This window comes from Pteronotus mesoamericanus, unplaced genomic scaffold (assembly GCF_021234165.1).
Source record: "Pteronotus mesoamericanus isolate MK-2021 breed Mesoamerican mustached bat unplaced genomic scaffold, CSHL_Meso_final scaffold_174, whole genome shotgun sequence".
Lineage (NCBI taxonomy): Eukaryota > Metazoa > Chordata > Mammalia > Chiroptera > Mormoopidae > Pteronotus > Pteronotus mesoamericanus.
This window is the reverse complement of record NW_026555309.1, coordinates 27,887,515-27,902,751: the sequence shown is the minus strand read 5'-3', so window position 1 is coordinate 27,902,751 and position 15,237 is coordinate 27,887,515. Positions and strand designations below refer to the sequence as shown.

At 35.7% G+C, this 15,237-nt stretch overlaps 1 protein-coding gene across 3 annotated transcripts in view; it reads left to right on the top strand.

Annotated features, from left to right (window-relative positions):
• Nucleotides 1-15,237, top strand: part of CSMD3 (CUB and Sushi multiple domains 3) — a 929,671-nt gene that overhangs the window by 902,991 nt on the left and 11,443 nt on the right. For all 3 annotated transcript variants that reach the window (XM_054590414.1, XM_054590413.1, XM_054590412.1), the window contains 4 exons: nucleotides 3,522-3,633; nucleotides 5,752-5,931; nucleotides 8,501-8,566; nucleotides 13,576-13,734. In XM_054590414.1, coding sequence (XP_054446389.1) covers nucleotides 3,522-3,633; nucleotides 5,752-5,931; nucleotides 8,501-8,566; nucleotides 13,576-13,734 — 517 coding nt within the window. The remainder of the gene's footprint in view (nucleotides 1-3,521; nucleotides 3,634-5,751; nucleotides 5,932-8,500; nucleotides 8,567-13,575; nucleotides 13,735-15,237) is intronic.

Here is a 15,237-nt window from a genome sequence, read left to right as displayed (position 1 = left end):
GCTATTTTTTTGTGCACTAAATGTAAGAACCTCCCCCTGCCACCATCTTAGCCAATGGTGAGACTTCCTGGCTCTCCCACTGACTTTTTAGTAACATTGTTCCTTATTTTTCTACAAATAATCACAGTATATTATGCATATTATAAATTATTTAGAGTCAGAGTATCTACCATAACAAGTCCGAAAAAACTGGAGAAATATGTAAAGTGTATTACTAAGTGGATTTATCACTGACAAAATTGCTAATGCACTAATATTTGGAGAACATTTTCATGATTGACTTTAATACAACAAATTCTGCATAAAAAATTAATTACTAAATTTGTATAATTCTATATATTGATAGTTCATGAGTATTTGTGAATATGACAAAAATCTATTACTAAATTATTAGTGATGTGTATATATAATCTTTAAATAGATTGTAGTTCTGTGGTATCTGGTTGGTATCTAAATTAGTATTTATGGCAATTTCAGAGAAGTTTATAGGAATGAAGAAAGTAAGTATAAAAAGTAAAAAAAAAGGACTTTTTTCTAACAGTTTTCTTATATTTTACTAATATAAATGTTTGATTAAATTACTCAAATGTACCCTTCAAAGAACAAATAACAATTAACTTTGTTAACTAAAGCATAGAAGTGATATCACTGCACTTTCGAAACCTATAGATTTGTTAAATCTTTTTAAGTAATCAAATAATTTTATAGTAAATTATTTGTCCCAATTTCTTCAGGTCGTTCAACATTTCCAAGACTCTTTCTCAGCTATTTGTTCACAGGATTAAGTAACACGCAGTCTCTGACCTAGAGAAGTTAACGTTTTGGTATTTGTGTCAGATGGAATAAGCGTTTTCATTGAATAAGTAAAACATTGATAGTATTGAAAGGTGCTAAGGAAGCACATAGTTTTCCTAACTACTTGCTGCAAGGAAGTCTTTCTAGAAATATTGTCTGGACTAAAACTTTTAGAGTAAGACTAGGAAAAAAAGGTTGGGAAAGGCACTCCGTACAGGAAGAATAGCATGAAAATATGTGTGCAATTTAATGGGTCAGGATTGGAGAAAGGGAGACAAGCTAGGTGGCTATGGTAATTGTCTATGACAGTCTTCCTCGCTGTGTGGTCCCCGACCAAGCAGCAGCAGTCTTACCTGGAAACTTAGAAATGCAGATTCTGCTCAGTCAGAAACTTTAGAGGGGTGCTCAGCTATTTGTGTTTTGGTAAGTCCTCCCGGGGATGATGGCATCTGCTGGCTTTTGAGAAACAAAGTTCCTAGGAAAGATTTTGAGGACTAATACAGGTTCTATAAGTTGGGGGAGAGAGGGAGAAAGTTTGAGAAAGATTGAGGAGGTAAAATTGTCGGCATTTGGTAGTAGATGAAGTGAGGGTAGATGTATGGGTGACAGGTGGCCCCATGAACTGAGATCTAGCATGAAGTAGGATTGTTGGATTGATAGAGGTGATGGGTTTTGAAGAACTGTTTAAAGAACAGAATTGCAAAAGCTGCACGATGAGTCACATAATCTAGGCCGTAGGAGAAAGTCAAAATCTGTAGCACCGTATTACACAGCCTCAGGGAGCCTGCGAGTGGCTGTGGAACACAATTCAGCGTGGAAAGGGCGGCCTGGAGTTGAGCAATGTAGTAGCCTTGGACGAACCGGGGCATTAAAGGGGTAGGGTATCTCCTGAATGCTAAAGTGAAGGCGCTATGGAAGGCATAATACAAAGTAACCTCAAGGATAGCCGTTGGTATGAGAGGATTACTGTTGGAATTAAATGTTTCTGGTGGAGCATAGTTTTGGCAGATAATGAGACTGTGAAAAATAGTGAATTTAGCTAGTCTCAGGGTCCAGAGAGAATCTTGTATTAAATTATGTCACATTAGGCTTAGCCTCATGTTGCTTTAACAAGTAACAGTAGGAACTAAGGAGAAAGCAGAAAGCAGGTTCTCTGTGGTAAGGCCTCAGACAGCAACTGAGCATTCTCAGACTCCAGGTGTGGGGGAGGTTGAAGTGGCGGACCCTAACTATCCCTCATCTTATCCTCCACCTCTTGTCATTTAATAAACCCTTGTGGTTTTTTTCTCGAAATATATTTTGGGTAAACAGCTTCCTTTCCTCAACTACTTCCACAAGGTAGCCCAGCTTTCAACCACTCAGGTCTACAAAATGGCAGTGCTGGCCTCATAATCAGAATTACTCTCCATCGTTTGTTTTGCTTAATAACTTCTTCACATGATGGCTAGTTAATTTTCTAAAGATATTATATTCTATACAAATTTTACTTGCTCTGAAAGCTTTAGCAAATTTGTTTCTATTAAAAAAAAAAGATTTTAAATGTCATAGCCTGCTGTTTTGCCACTTGAGACCCTTGATTCTTACTTATGTCTGACTTAATAATTATAGCTAGAATTTATTTAAAACTTATATGCCATCACTGTGTGGAGCAGATTACATATCTTATTTTATTTCATCCTTAAAACAAATCTCAAGGCAAATAATGTTATCATCTTTATTTGTAGATGGGAAGTTAAGTCTTAAAGATGAGATATACCTTATTCAAGTAAGATCAGATCCTAAGTTAAGGCCACATATATATTACTCTGGGGTGTGTTTTCTTTTTAACTGTATTTCATTGCTTCCTATTTTTACCCCCAGCTTCTCCGCTCACAGGGTGAACTGTCCATGTCAAGCAATGGAATGTAGTCTCCTTTTTCCTAAACTACACGATGTGTATTTTAACCTCAATACATTTCCTTCCCATTTTCTTACATTTTCTATTGTGATTTCAGTTGCTCTCAAACTTTAATGTTCATTAAAATCCCCTAGGGGGTTCGGTAAAACGGAGATTGATAATCCTACTCTAGGAGTTTCTGATTCGGGAAGTAAGGTCCCAGAATTTGTATTTCTAACAAGTTCCTAGGTGCTGATGAGGTTATTGGTCTTGGGACTACACTTAGAGAACCATTGTCATATATGTTTATCCATATTCCACATCATTGAAAATTCAATGCAAACTGCACATCTTCCATTGTACATTTCTGTCATGTTTATAGCCTTCAGTAAACACTTTTGCCTCTAATATAATATTGTATTTACTGTCTCCATTTCCATTTGCCTTTTATGTTGTTATCTGTATTTCTGTATCTATCATTTCCATCTTCATTCACCTGTCTTTAACTCTCTGACAGTCTGTCTGTTATTCTACCTTGTATTTATATGTAGTTTATTGACCTTTTGGTACCCATATATCTTCTTCATATTATAGCAAAAAGTTTGGCACCTAGGTATACTTTGGTACTCAAATATTTGATGATGAAACGTACACAAAGATAGCTAAGTGCTTTTCTTCAGCCTTCACTCCGCCCCAATTTTACTTTAAGTCAGATTTCAATTTCTTTCCCCTCCCACTTCCACCATACATAATTTCTTTTGAGACATTTTCTCAGTTTTTTCTGTTTGTTACCATATTTGAAGCTGCATTGAGACATCTGGTTTTTTTTTTCCTCTGTAATTTGCTGCAGGTAGGAAGTGTTGTACAGTTTCACTGCAAAAAAGGACACCTTCTCCAGGGGTCTACAACACGCACCTGCCTTCCCGACCTTACATGGAGCGGAGTCCAGCCTGAGTGTATACGTAAGTATTGTGGCTAAGAAATTATATTCATCGTGGGTAGGAATTTATATGCATTTTTCTTCTCATTATGAAAATAAATGTATACCCATACAACAGATGCATCACCTTGATGTTTTATATTATTATAAAACATTCATGTGTATAATTTCTTACTACATCATAATGCTATGTCCGTTGGGAAGCATTGTTACTAAAGAGGTGAGAAGGCATGGGGCACAACTTTGTTCTTTTTGGAAATCCCTTGTAACTGTGTTCAGTTTAGTCACCTGGTAATTTAGGCTATAATTATTTTTTGGATTTATAGACCTATATTATGAATGAAGTTCTCAGAAACAGGAGACTCCCAAGTAGTGACTCTTAGTAATATCACCTGTGAAACTGCCTGAGAATCTGAGGAATGCTAGAAATATCTATGTAAGAGAATATGCACCTTGACTGAAAATTTGAATACTAATTTAGGATTTTCTGGAGCTTGTAAATGTGAACTGACCCTAAATTGAGAACACTTGCTGTACAAATTAAATCAGAACAAAGTCCAAGGTCACTACAAAATAGTCTTCTGACTTACAGTTAGAAATCAATATTAGCTGGTAAGTGTTTATCTCTTCTTTCCTTCACAACTCCTCTTTTTATCTCCTGCTCCATCTTTTTAAATTCTGACCCTCTTGGGAGAAAAATAAAGAGTAAGCAGGAGGAGAATGGCGTATAACTTAGGATTTGCTGAAGTTCACATGAGACTTGAGAATTTTCTCCAGCCCTGTTCAGTACCCCCCAGATAACCACGGCAGCCCCTATGGACCTGCAGTTTACTGAAAAGCAGCAGAACACTCCACTAAGTCACTTCACATGCCTGCTTGGTTTATATTTAAATATGGCAAAAATGCCTTAAAAGAATTCCTCAGTGTGTACTTTAGAACAGCTGCGTGGAATGTGACTAAGTATTTCATAGTAAATCAAAATTCTTTGATGACCTACATTTGGGATATGATCATTTAAATGAAGTTAAACAGCTTCTGTTTCTGCAGAGCATCTCAGAATTTTTATATGTGCATAATGAAGGGGCTAAGAATGTAGCAGAGACCAACTATGTAAGTTTATCCTTAGCAGTATTCCCTCCATGTGGATTAAATTTCATTAACAGAATTACATCAAATATAAACCATGTAATACAGTGTTTATCACATAGTGTTAAAAGTGTTATTTATAACTTTGGAAATCTCCATTGGGAGACAAATGGACACTTCTTTTTTTTTCCCAAACAAATTTATGTATGCACAGAACCCTTTTTTTTCAGATACCACCTTTAAGGATTTTCATCCATGAACAAATGATCAGTAGTGTTGTCTTATTTAGGGGAAACATTTCTTGCACCACCTATTTCTGATTGAGAAAGGAGTGGTCTTTAAAAGACACAAATGGGTGAACTGGGGGTCATGGCCAAGGAGTGCCCAAAAGTATAGGAAGAGAGGAATCAGGGCAGAGAATTAGGGATGAGAAGGAATGAAGAAATGGGATAAAAAATTAAATGAATGAAAAAATACTGCTAGCATATAAATGCAAAACACAGCTAGAACATTTTATATGTAAAAAAAAGTTATTAAATTGTACTTTCTGCATTAGGAAGTATTAATATCAGAATGACATCATTAGCTGTGGTTGTATTTTTTAAAAAGACATGTTTTTTTAAATTTATATTTAATATAATAAATTAAAATATAAACTACTATTTCCTAAACTGGTACAGAAAATTTGAGCTTGACAAACTTCAAAAGGTATCTTATTGTAAGACCTTTTAGGTCCTTTAAAATGCTAATAGATATAGTGACTCTATTAAATGGTGATATAGTATACATTAGTGAGCTGAAGTATACACAATCTTTTTTCCCTCAGTTTACCTATTAACATAATACTCACCAGATGATTGGGAAATGCTAGTCTATGAAATCAGAATGTATATTTACATTTGTACATTGCCTTTGGTTCATTAGAAAAATTGTTTTAAAGTATATTTATAGAAATATGTTAACATACCTCCAAAAACATATCATGACTCCAGTCTCAAAATTTTCTTAACATGCCTATAAAAAGGAACATTTGTCTTTCTTTTTTAAAATCTAGCCCACAGCTGTAAACAACCAGAAACCCCTGCTCATGCAAATGTCGTGGGGATGGACCTTCCCTCCCACGGGTACACTCTCATCTACACCTGCCAGCCCGGCTTCTTCTTAGCCGGTGGGACAGAACACAGGCTGTGTAGGTCTGATAACACTTGGACTGGAAAAGTCCCAGTATGTGAAGGTAAGCTTTTTCTGTAAAACCTTGTCACAAAAGATATTATACTATTTGACCTCTCTCAGATGCAAGAGACAAAAAAAAAAAATTTAATTCAAAGTAGTTTTAAAACAAGGGAAATTTGTTGGCCAACTTTAAAGAAAGGAGTAATGTAGACACTTCGGGAGCCCAAGGCACAAAAATATTATTCAGGTCTTTATAGCTTCTTTACCATGCTCTGTTTTTTGTTCTTGCCTTTATGACTTCTAATTTTCTATTCATGGTAGGTATACTAGTTTTATAGGGCTAACCATAACAAAATAGTGGAAGCTGGGTGGTTTAAAGGAATAGAAATTTACTCTCTCACAGTTCTGGAGGCCAGAAGTCCAAAATCAAGATGTGAGCAGGACCATGTGTCCTCCAAAGGCTCTGTCATTCTTTACTTTTTCCTAACTTCAGATGGCTCTGGCTAACTCTTGGCATCCTTTGGCTCATAGGCACCCCATTCCAATTTCTACTTTAGTCTTCACAGGGTCTATCCCATGTATCTCTGTATGTCCCCTTTCCTCTTTATAAAGACACCAGTCATTAGATTTAGGGATTATTTCAGGATTATTTCACCATAAGAGCCCCAATGAGTTATATCTTCAAAGACCCTATTTCCAAATAAGGTCATATTCTAAGGTTCCTGGTGAACATAAATTTTGGGGGTATGTTATTCAACCCACTAGAGGAGAGAAAATTCCTGAGCTCATAAGCTTCTGGAAGAGTAACCCTGGTAGAAAGAGCCATTACCAAATCTTGTTCATGAATTATTATATTAAATTATTATAAATGAATTATATTCAGAAGTTCAGTTGTCATAGTTCTGAACAGAGTTCATTTCCAAATCCATCACTCAACCAGGGTGATATGGTTCTTTGACCTTTTCCAGATGATGTCCACTCCTCTTGCTGCTTAATTAGGACAATTCCCATCTGGACAAGATGTAAGGAATTAACCAGAGGAAATAGGGTTATATTTCTAGAAGAAAGAGCAAAGGAAATTATTCTGAATTCTTGATAAGGTCATCAATAAACTACCTTTTTCTTTTTTAAAAAAATTTTCTTCAGACCTTCTAATTCTTGGTCTCTTGCAGCATTCACAAATGTTAATGACTTTATTCTTCTTTAAATTTTTCTACTTCCTTAGCTAGAACATTATCTTCTTTTTAATTTTAAAAGTTTTATGGTAACATAAAAGAGATCTTTTGAGATCTCTTTGGTTGAGATATTATTCTTTTATTTGTCTACTTTTCGTTGTCTTTCTCCACTTTCTGTTCTTTCATCTGCTTCTCCCCAAGTAGAATATAATCTCAGTAAATACAGAAACTTTGTTCAAAGTGTTTATAACTGTAATTTTAATACCTAGACCAGTTCCTTGTACATGAAAAGTGTTCAGTAAATATTTGAATAAATAAATACGTTATTCCCTCATAATGCTTCCTATTCTCCATTTCCCTTATAAGTTTATTATTTTCTCCTCATTGATTCTGTAAAGCCTCAGTTCTTAGCCATCTCTTCATTTTATTCTATATTCTCTCCCTAGGTAAGCTCATCAAAGCCAATGTCTTCAACAGTCTCTTTTATGAAAACTATTTACAGATTAATATTTCCAGCTTATTTATCTTCTCTTAGCTCCAGATTCATATGTTCAGTTGCTTACTTGACATCTCTTCTTGAATGCCTCAGAGACATTGCTGTACTCAACATATGCTAATCTGAACTCATAAATTTCTTTTTACCACAGCTTTCTTTTGGTGTTCCCTGTCTCAGTGGTACCATCATTGTAGAGTACGTAGAAATCTAGCAGTCAGCTTTGACATCTTCCTATCCCTTTAATCCACCAGAATTTCAACATCTTTTTATCTGTCCCCTTTTCTGTTTTATCATTACTGCTGCAGTAGTCTCACTGAAGATTCTTATTTCTACTGGGATCACTTGCAGCAGCCTCCTAATTTCCCTGCCCATGTCACTATTCCCTGAGGATAAAGACAGACACCCTTTCACGGTGGGCACATGACGCACTGGCTGTCATGACTCCTGTGACTTTCCAGGCACACCTGACACCCCCATGATGTCCTTGGTTTGGGGGCTACCTTTGGTTTGACTTAAAGCTTTAGTTTTAACTTTTCAGTATTGCGCCTACTCAATTTCTTATGAGCTAGTTCAACAAATTTGAATTTTAAACATGAACCCTACACAAACAATTTCTGCATTTTTGCAACAGGAATATAAGCTTGGCCCTCCGCGTTTATGTTGGAAGCCACTGTTTCCATGTTAGAAATGCCTCTAAAATAAGAAACAGCACCCCAGCACGTGGCAGCGCTCATCTGCCCCCTTGTTTCCCTGGAACATAAGAGGGGTAATTACTGGAATGCTAGCTGACAGCAGGAGCACCGGGCAGGGCAGAGGTGCTGTGATACACAGGACATTTTGGGAAAACTCTATGAGAAGTGAGAAAATAAAATTGACAGGACATCGTATTTTTTGGTGTGTGTATGTGTGTGTTATTAATTATATTAATTTTTATCAACATTTTTTATTTCTTTTCATAGCTGGTTCCAAAATATTGGTGAAAGATCCCAGACCTGTGCTAGGAACACCCAGCCCAAAGCTAAGTGGTTAGTAATGTCAGTTATTTTTCCAGAAGTCATGATTTCTAGAAGTCATTTACTATTTTAAAATGAATATTTATTTATAAAAATATGTTCCAGTGAGTAAAAACAATGTACTTGAATATTTGGAATTTGGAATTGGATAATTTGTGTCATAACATCTTGAATTTCAAGCAGTGTAATGGTGTGACCTTAATATTCCAAAAATATTATTTATAGTTTTCTCTATAAAATTTCCTTTCAAGGGTGTCTGAAAATAATAGCAATTATTATGTTTGAGGTATTAAAATAAAAATGAGATACAGTGTACAATTTTTAAATACAGAATTTTTTTAACAAAAGACCCAAATGCACTTTTATGTGAGTAAAAAGTTCAGGAACTTCTGAAACTCCTCCAGTTTATTTTCAGTTATTAGATTTTAAAACCTACCATAGTCATTAAAAATATGGGCTTTGAAGTCCTACAGCCCTCATGTAATTCTTGTTATATACTCCCTACCCTATGACTTTGGAGAAGTTATTTTATAAATCTGTACAAAACATATAATGATCAAGTTATTATAAATGAATTGTATGAAAAGGAAATGTGAAGTGCTTAACAAATAGTGAGCAAGGGCTGCTCTTTTCATATTAGTATTTTATTTATATGACGTAAACAAAAAGCTACTAATAAAATCACAGTCTCAGAGTCTAATATTTACCTTGGAGACAGATTTGGACCAGTTGTTCTGAGCTAAGAACAGTGATGGGATTAATTTTAGTTGGGTTCAGAAATTTTCAATGTACATGCTACAAAACTGGAGTGCCCACAGAACTCTGAGACACTGATTTATTCAACACTCAGCAATAATAGATTGAATGTCACTAAGGCAGTAAAAGAGTGTGTCATCATGAGACAGTGTGGTTAGCAATGGAGCCAGACAACCATAATGGTCAATCAATGCACAGAATTTTCCTATGGGAGATGCTTTATCTGGGCACAAATGGGGGCTCTGAACAATAACTCCAGAATAGCAAGTGTAAACCTGGACTATCCTGGGCAAAAGATGGCCAGTGCTCACCAATAAATAAATCAAGCAGACAAAAAAATTAAAAAACAATATGGAAAAATTAAACAGCACAATAAATTTGGCTAGTATACAAATGTAAAGATTTCTTCATCAAACAATTATAGAATATATACTTTCTTCCAAGGTAAATAGGACAGCCAAAACAATTGATCATATATTAAGTAATGAATAAATCAACACAAATTTCAAAATGCAATCTCTTCTGATACAATTAAAAATTAGTAAGAAAATTATACATTTTAAAATTTTCTGAGTGCTTGTAAAGTAAGAAAATTAATGCTGATGAATAAATCATGAATTAAAATGGGGTAGAGGATTGAATGTGGGAGGTCAGTGGTGGGTAGGGCAGGGGTCAGTAAAGGGGAAAAATGGGGACAACTGTCATTGAAAAACAATAAAAAATAACTACTACATGGGAATTGAAACATTAAATAACAAAAATATGAAATTTAAATGAAAAAATGTAACGCTAAAACTTATGTTGAAACCTAAATATCAAAATTTGGAAACTGAAGCAAAAGAGAAGTTATGAGGAGAACTTATACACTTCATTCTTTACATTAGAAATGAAGAAAGCCTCAGAATTAGTGAGTTAAGTGTTCCTGTTAAGAAGATATAAAAAGTATGACAGAATAACCAAAAGATGTCATAGATCAATGCAGTACACATGAACAAACAAATAAACCCCAAAGGTACAATAGAAAAATCTAAGCAGAGCCAAAGGTAGTTCATTGAAAAAACAAAGTGAAACATTTCTGGTATGTTTGATCAAGAAAGCAACAACAAATATAAAATATAACAAAATTAAATGTGAATATAATCACATAGATAGTAAATAAAATAAATAAGAAATATATTAAAACTGTCACAACTGTCAATTTAAAAATATTAGACTAAATGGACAAGTTACTAGGAAAGAATATGTTACCAGATCTAATAAAACTTGAATAATCCCATAACAAAGTCATAGTTAAAAACATCCACAAAGAAAAACCAGGTGTATATGGCTCTACTGGTGAATGATACCAAATTTTAAAGGGATAGAACAGGTCATGCCAGTTTTACAAAAACTCATCCAGTCAATAAAACTCATTCTGTGGGTCCCATGTAACTCTAATAACTCAGCTAAATCCATAAAGGGGGGAAATTTCTGGCCTACTTGACTCCAGATTATAGATGAAAAATTTCTACATAAACTTTTAGCAAACCAAATACATTATAGTAAAGATAACACATCCATTGGGCTCATGATATACATAAATATTTTTATGTTAAGTAATTCTTAAAAGTAATCTATTGCATTAAGAGATTAACATGTGAAAATTTGATTATTATAATACTTGCACTAAAAATATTTTATAAGATTCAACTCCTATTCATGATTTTTAGAAAAGCTGTTAATAAATTAGAGAGAAAATGCATTTCTTTAACCTGAGTAAAGGGACGTATAACACTTTAGAACAATGTCATCTTAAATGGCAAAATATTGGAAGCATTTTATTTAAAATAATGATTGAGACGAAGTGACTAGGTTGCTCAAAAGAAACAAGAATGAAAGTTGGCAGTGGTTCAAAGGTAGGAACATAACGCTCTCTTTGGCAAAACTGTAAAGCCTCTGAGGCAAAGTTTATGTTCAAATATTTCTTGGAAGAAAGGATCATGACCATCATTGTTTTCCTCCTTTTCGTTGATATCCACATCAGTGGTAGTTGGAGGACACTTTGGAATTTCTTTTATTTATTTTTTATTATTCAAGTTCTGTTGTCTTCGATTTCCCACCACCACTTTCCCCTGCTCTACCCACCCCCACCTCCCACCCTCAATCCTACCCCCCTTTGGCTTTGTCCATGGGTCCTTTATACCTGTTCCTTGACAACCCTTCCCCTTCTTTCCCCTGTTATCCCCCACCCTCCCCCACCCCTCTGGACACTTTAGAATTTATAAAGAGTGGCCAAATACACAATGACATTTACATCTCAAAATAGACCGAACAATAGAAAGAAGTATTACCTATTTCCCCGTAGGGAAATAGATGAACAAATTGTATCTGCCTCTCCTGCCCTATATGAGTTACATTTCGGAGCTATGTATGGGGAAGAGGGATGAGGTGGAGTTGGCATGCTGGCTCTAGCAAGCACAGGGTCACCATATCAAATTCTGTGCGTTCTTCCAAGCGACTTTCAGTGATGTCGTATTGGTAGTTTGAAATCTACCATTATGGGAATATTTACACCATAGAAATCAGCAACTACTACAACATTTTTTTTCCCCTTGGTGAGTCAGTTGTTAAACATTCATTACCAAATCAATGATGAATCCTGATACCATGTAAGTTGCTGCAGCTGCCGTCTGCTTTTCCCCTGCTATTTTCTCCTGCCATTAGGTTTTCCTTCATCTCCTTCAACCAACACTCCTTAATTTCCCTAGGCACCGTGGACAAGATCATTAGGTGTAACATATTTTTATTAAAGGTTCAGGGGTAGTGAAGAGTAATCACAGTACAAGCCAGGAGAAATGGACAATCAGAAACACAACACCACTTACTTATCGAGTGCCTACTATTTGTCAGAGCATTCTCCTCCCTCGCTCCCCTCCTACGTCTGCCACAACTCAGAGTCTGATACTTCTAAATTCCTCATTCTTTTTAACACAGAGCAGTTTAGCTTGTTACTTCCCACGAACTTGATCTAGATACACTTTTTAAAGCTAAAAACTCCTTAAGGTGTTTACCAAATCGAGGGCTTTTACCTATACACTGTATCAAATTTTTAGGTAAGGTTCCCCTCTACGTACAGAGCATCACTGTGTAGTTTGAGGTTTGGTGACAGATGCCACCAGAAGGGTGACTTGGCAAAGGTCACAGGGTCAGGACTATGGATTTTTCATGACGCTAATTACATGTCTGCAAAGTAGATATTTTATTAACAACTATACAGTGAATATAAAACCTGAAGTTTCCCTATTTTATCTGTGTAATTATACTAATGATAGAGATCAGGTGACAGATATGAATAACTTAAGGGGAATAACTTTTTTCCTGAGTTCATGTCATTCACTCACTCACCTGAGGAGACATGGATCCATTGAATAGTTGATTGCTGGGTGTGATCCTTATAGTGATGTATAAGATTAATGGAAACTTCTCTCAGCTTCTTTCCAGGATCTGAGTGGACTTTGACATGCCTAAAGTGCAGAACTAATTTATACAACTATACTACCTCTTATTTGGCTGTATCTAACACATGCGTGTTTCTTCTTTAGATGGATGTTTTAAAACATTTAGAATATTCTTTGGTTCTGCCACAATTTGTCTATCTCCCATGAGAGACAATTCTAATGACAATTTTTTTATGTCTAAAAATACCTTTATCTTCAAAGATGTGAATATGGTAGAGCCCGGCTCCTCCTGAGGAGCACCTGTTGTGGGAATAATTGAACTAGCATTCTGTCTAGGGGACAAACGAGTGGCACTCTTGCCCATCTTCAAGGGCTATTTTGCAAGGGGGCTGAACTCTATATTCTTCCTCTTATGAGCCTCCCACTGCCGGGAGAAGGGAGGCCTCCTGGGACTGGTATATAGACTGACTGAGCCCAATAAAAGCATTCTATTTTCCTTCTGAAATAAAGATGTTATTATAGGAGACCGAATATAAGTAAACTTGACATTTAGCTGGACTCTAAGTCTCATGTCTTTAATTGATGGTGTTTGTTTATTTTTTATTTATGACTCATGTGCAAATCTAGGTTATTACAATTTCTGTTTATTCTAAAGTAATGGAAACATTTTTATGGTAAAAATTTATTTTATAATACACATTCCACATTATTGTGTATTTAGCAAATTTCATTATCCTATACATTAATATTCATTCATCTACTTATTTAGGACTTGTGTTTACCGGACACCGTAAAATTAATGTATGTGTTTACTTAATCTGTTCACAGTTCCTGATGATGTGTTTGCCCAAAATTATATATGGAAAGGCTCTTACAATTTCAAAGGAAGGAAACAGCCCATGACTTTGACAGTTACTAGTTTCAATGCTTCCACCGGGAGAGTCAATGCAACACTCAGCAATAGCAATATGGAGCTGCTACTTTCAGGTATCACATTAAAGAACAACAAACAATGCCTTCATGCCTTTACTTCCATCATTTCATCATTTTTATTAGTGATTTTAATACTGTGAAATATTTGTTACTTTTTTATGGCATTTATAATTCATTCAGAAACAAAGCTTTCTGGTTTTTGGATTGATGCATAAATATTTCTACACACATATAAAACACTGTGATGCTGAAATAAGCTCCTCAAGAATATTTTTCTGTAGTTAGAATGAGACATCATGAAATAGAATAGAACTTTTAATTTAGTATAACCAAATTTTCCTCTATTTTCATAACACCAAACAGACTGAATCTGTGATTTGGAATCTATTTTATGGTCACAAAATTACTTCCTCAAATGAAAATATTTAGGTGGACGCCATTAGTTGAGACAGAAAAGGTAGGAGCTACGCTACTATGAACAGGCGTAAGGGACCCAGGCCATCATCCATCTGCCCAGCCTTTTCAGGTGTCTGTTTTCTCTGTCTAGTGCATTGCCCTGACCCGCGCGGAGTGGTGGTTCCCGAGTGGGAGCGACAGGAGATTGAGAAAGGACAACACAACACAAAGACACAACATAAGACAGTTTAGAGAAAAGGGGGGGCCAAGTGGGGCATTGTCCTCTGATGAAGAGACAATGACAATGACCACAGTATCCACGTATATTTTATAGGGGTTGGTTAGATAAAGCTCAAGGGAGTTTTGCAGACTTAGGGGAACGCTGTGGGCACGGATTGTTCTGTTCCCAGCCCATCTGTATGATAAAACTTTCTTCTGCAAAGGTTGCAGTCGTCTTCAGCAGAAGTTTGTGGGTATTTACGCCCTTCTCAACACCCGACCCCGCCCCGCTTCCCCAGGCTCGGGCTGTCACCAGTTGCCAGCTTGCTCTTCCTTGCAGATACAAGCAGTTGAGCATGGCCTTGCCAAGCGCTTAACCTGGCTTTTGACGTCAACCTCCACCACCCTCCACAGTGCATACTGCTTTCATTAGCTTTGATTAGTGTTCTTTCTAACATTCATATGTTTTCTCAAATGTCATCTTGTGTACAGTATTCCTGATGACCCTTCTAATATAGCCTCCATATTACAAACACAGTCAGATTGTATCTCAGAGGTTAGAACAGAACAAACAAAAACAAAATCTGAAACAAAATAGGCCTCGAAGAATATTGCCAAAGTAATGAATTTGAATTATTGCTCTCATTATGTTTTTTACATCTTCATATTGCAAATATGAAATACACACACACACACACACACACACACACACATACATACACCTTGGCTATTTATATATCCTAAATACAGTCTGCCTTTATCTGCAGTTTCACTTTCCATGGTTTCAGTTACTCAAGTCAATTGTAGTCCAAAAATATTAAATGGAAAATTCCAGAAATGAGCACTTAATAGTTTTAAATTGCAAGTCATTTTGCATAGCATTGTGAAATATCTTGCTCCATCCCTCCCAGTCGGAAAGTGATTTATCCCTTTCGGATATCT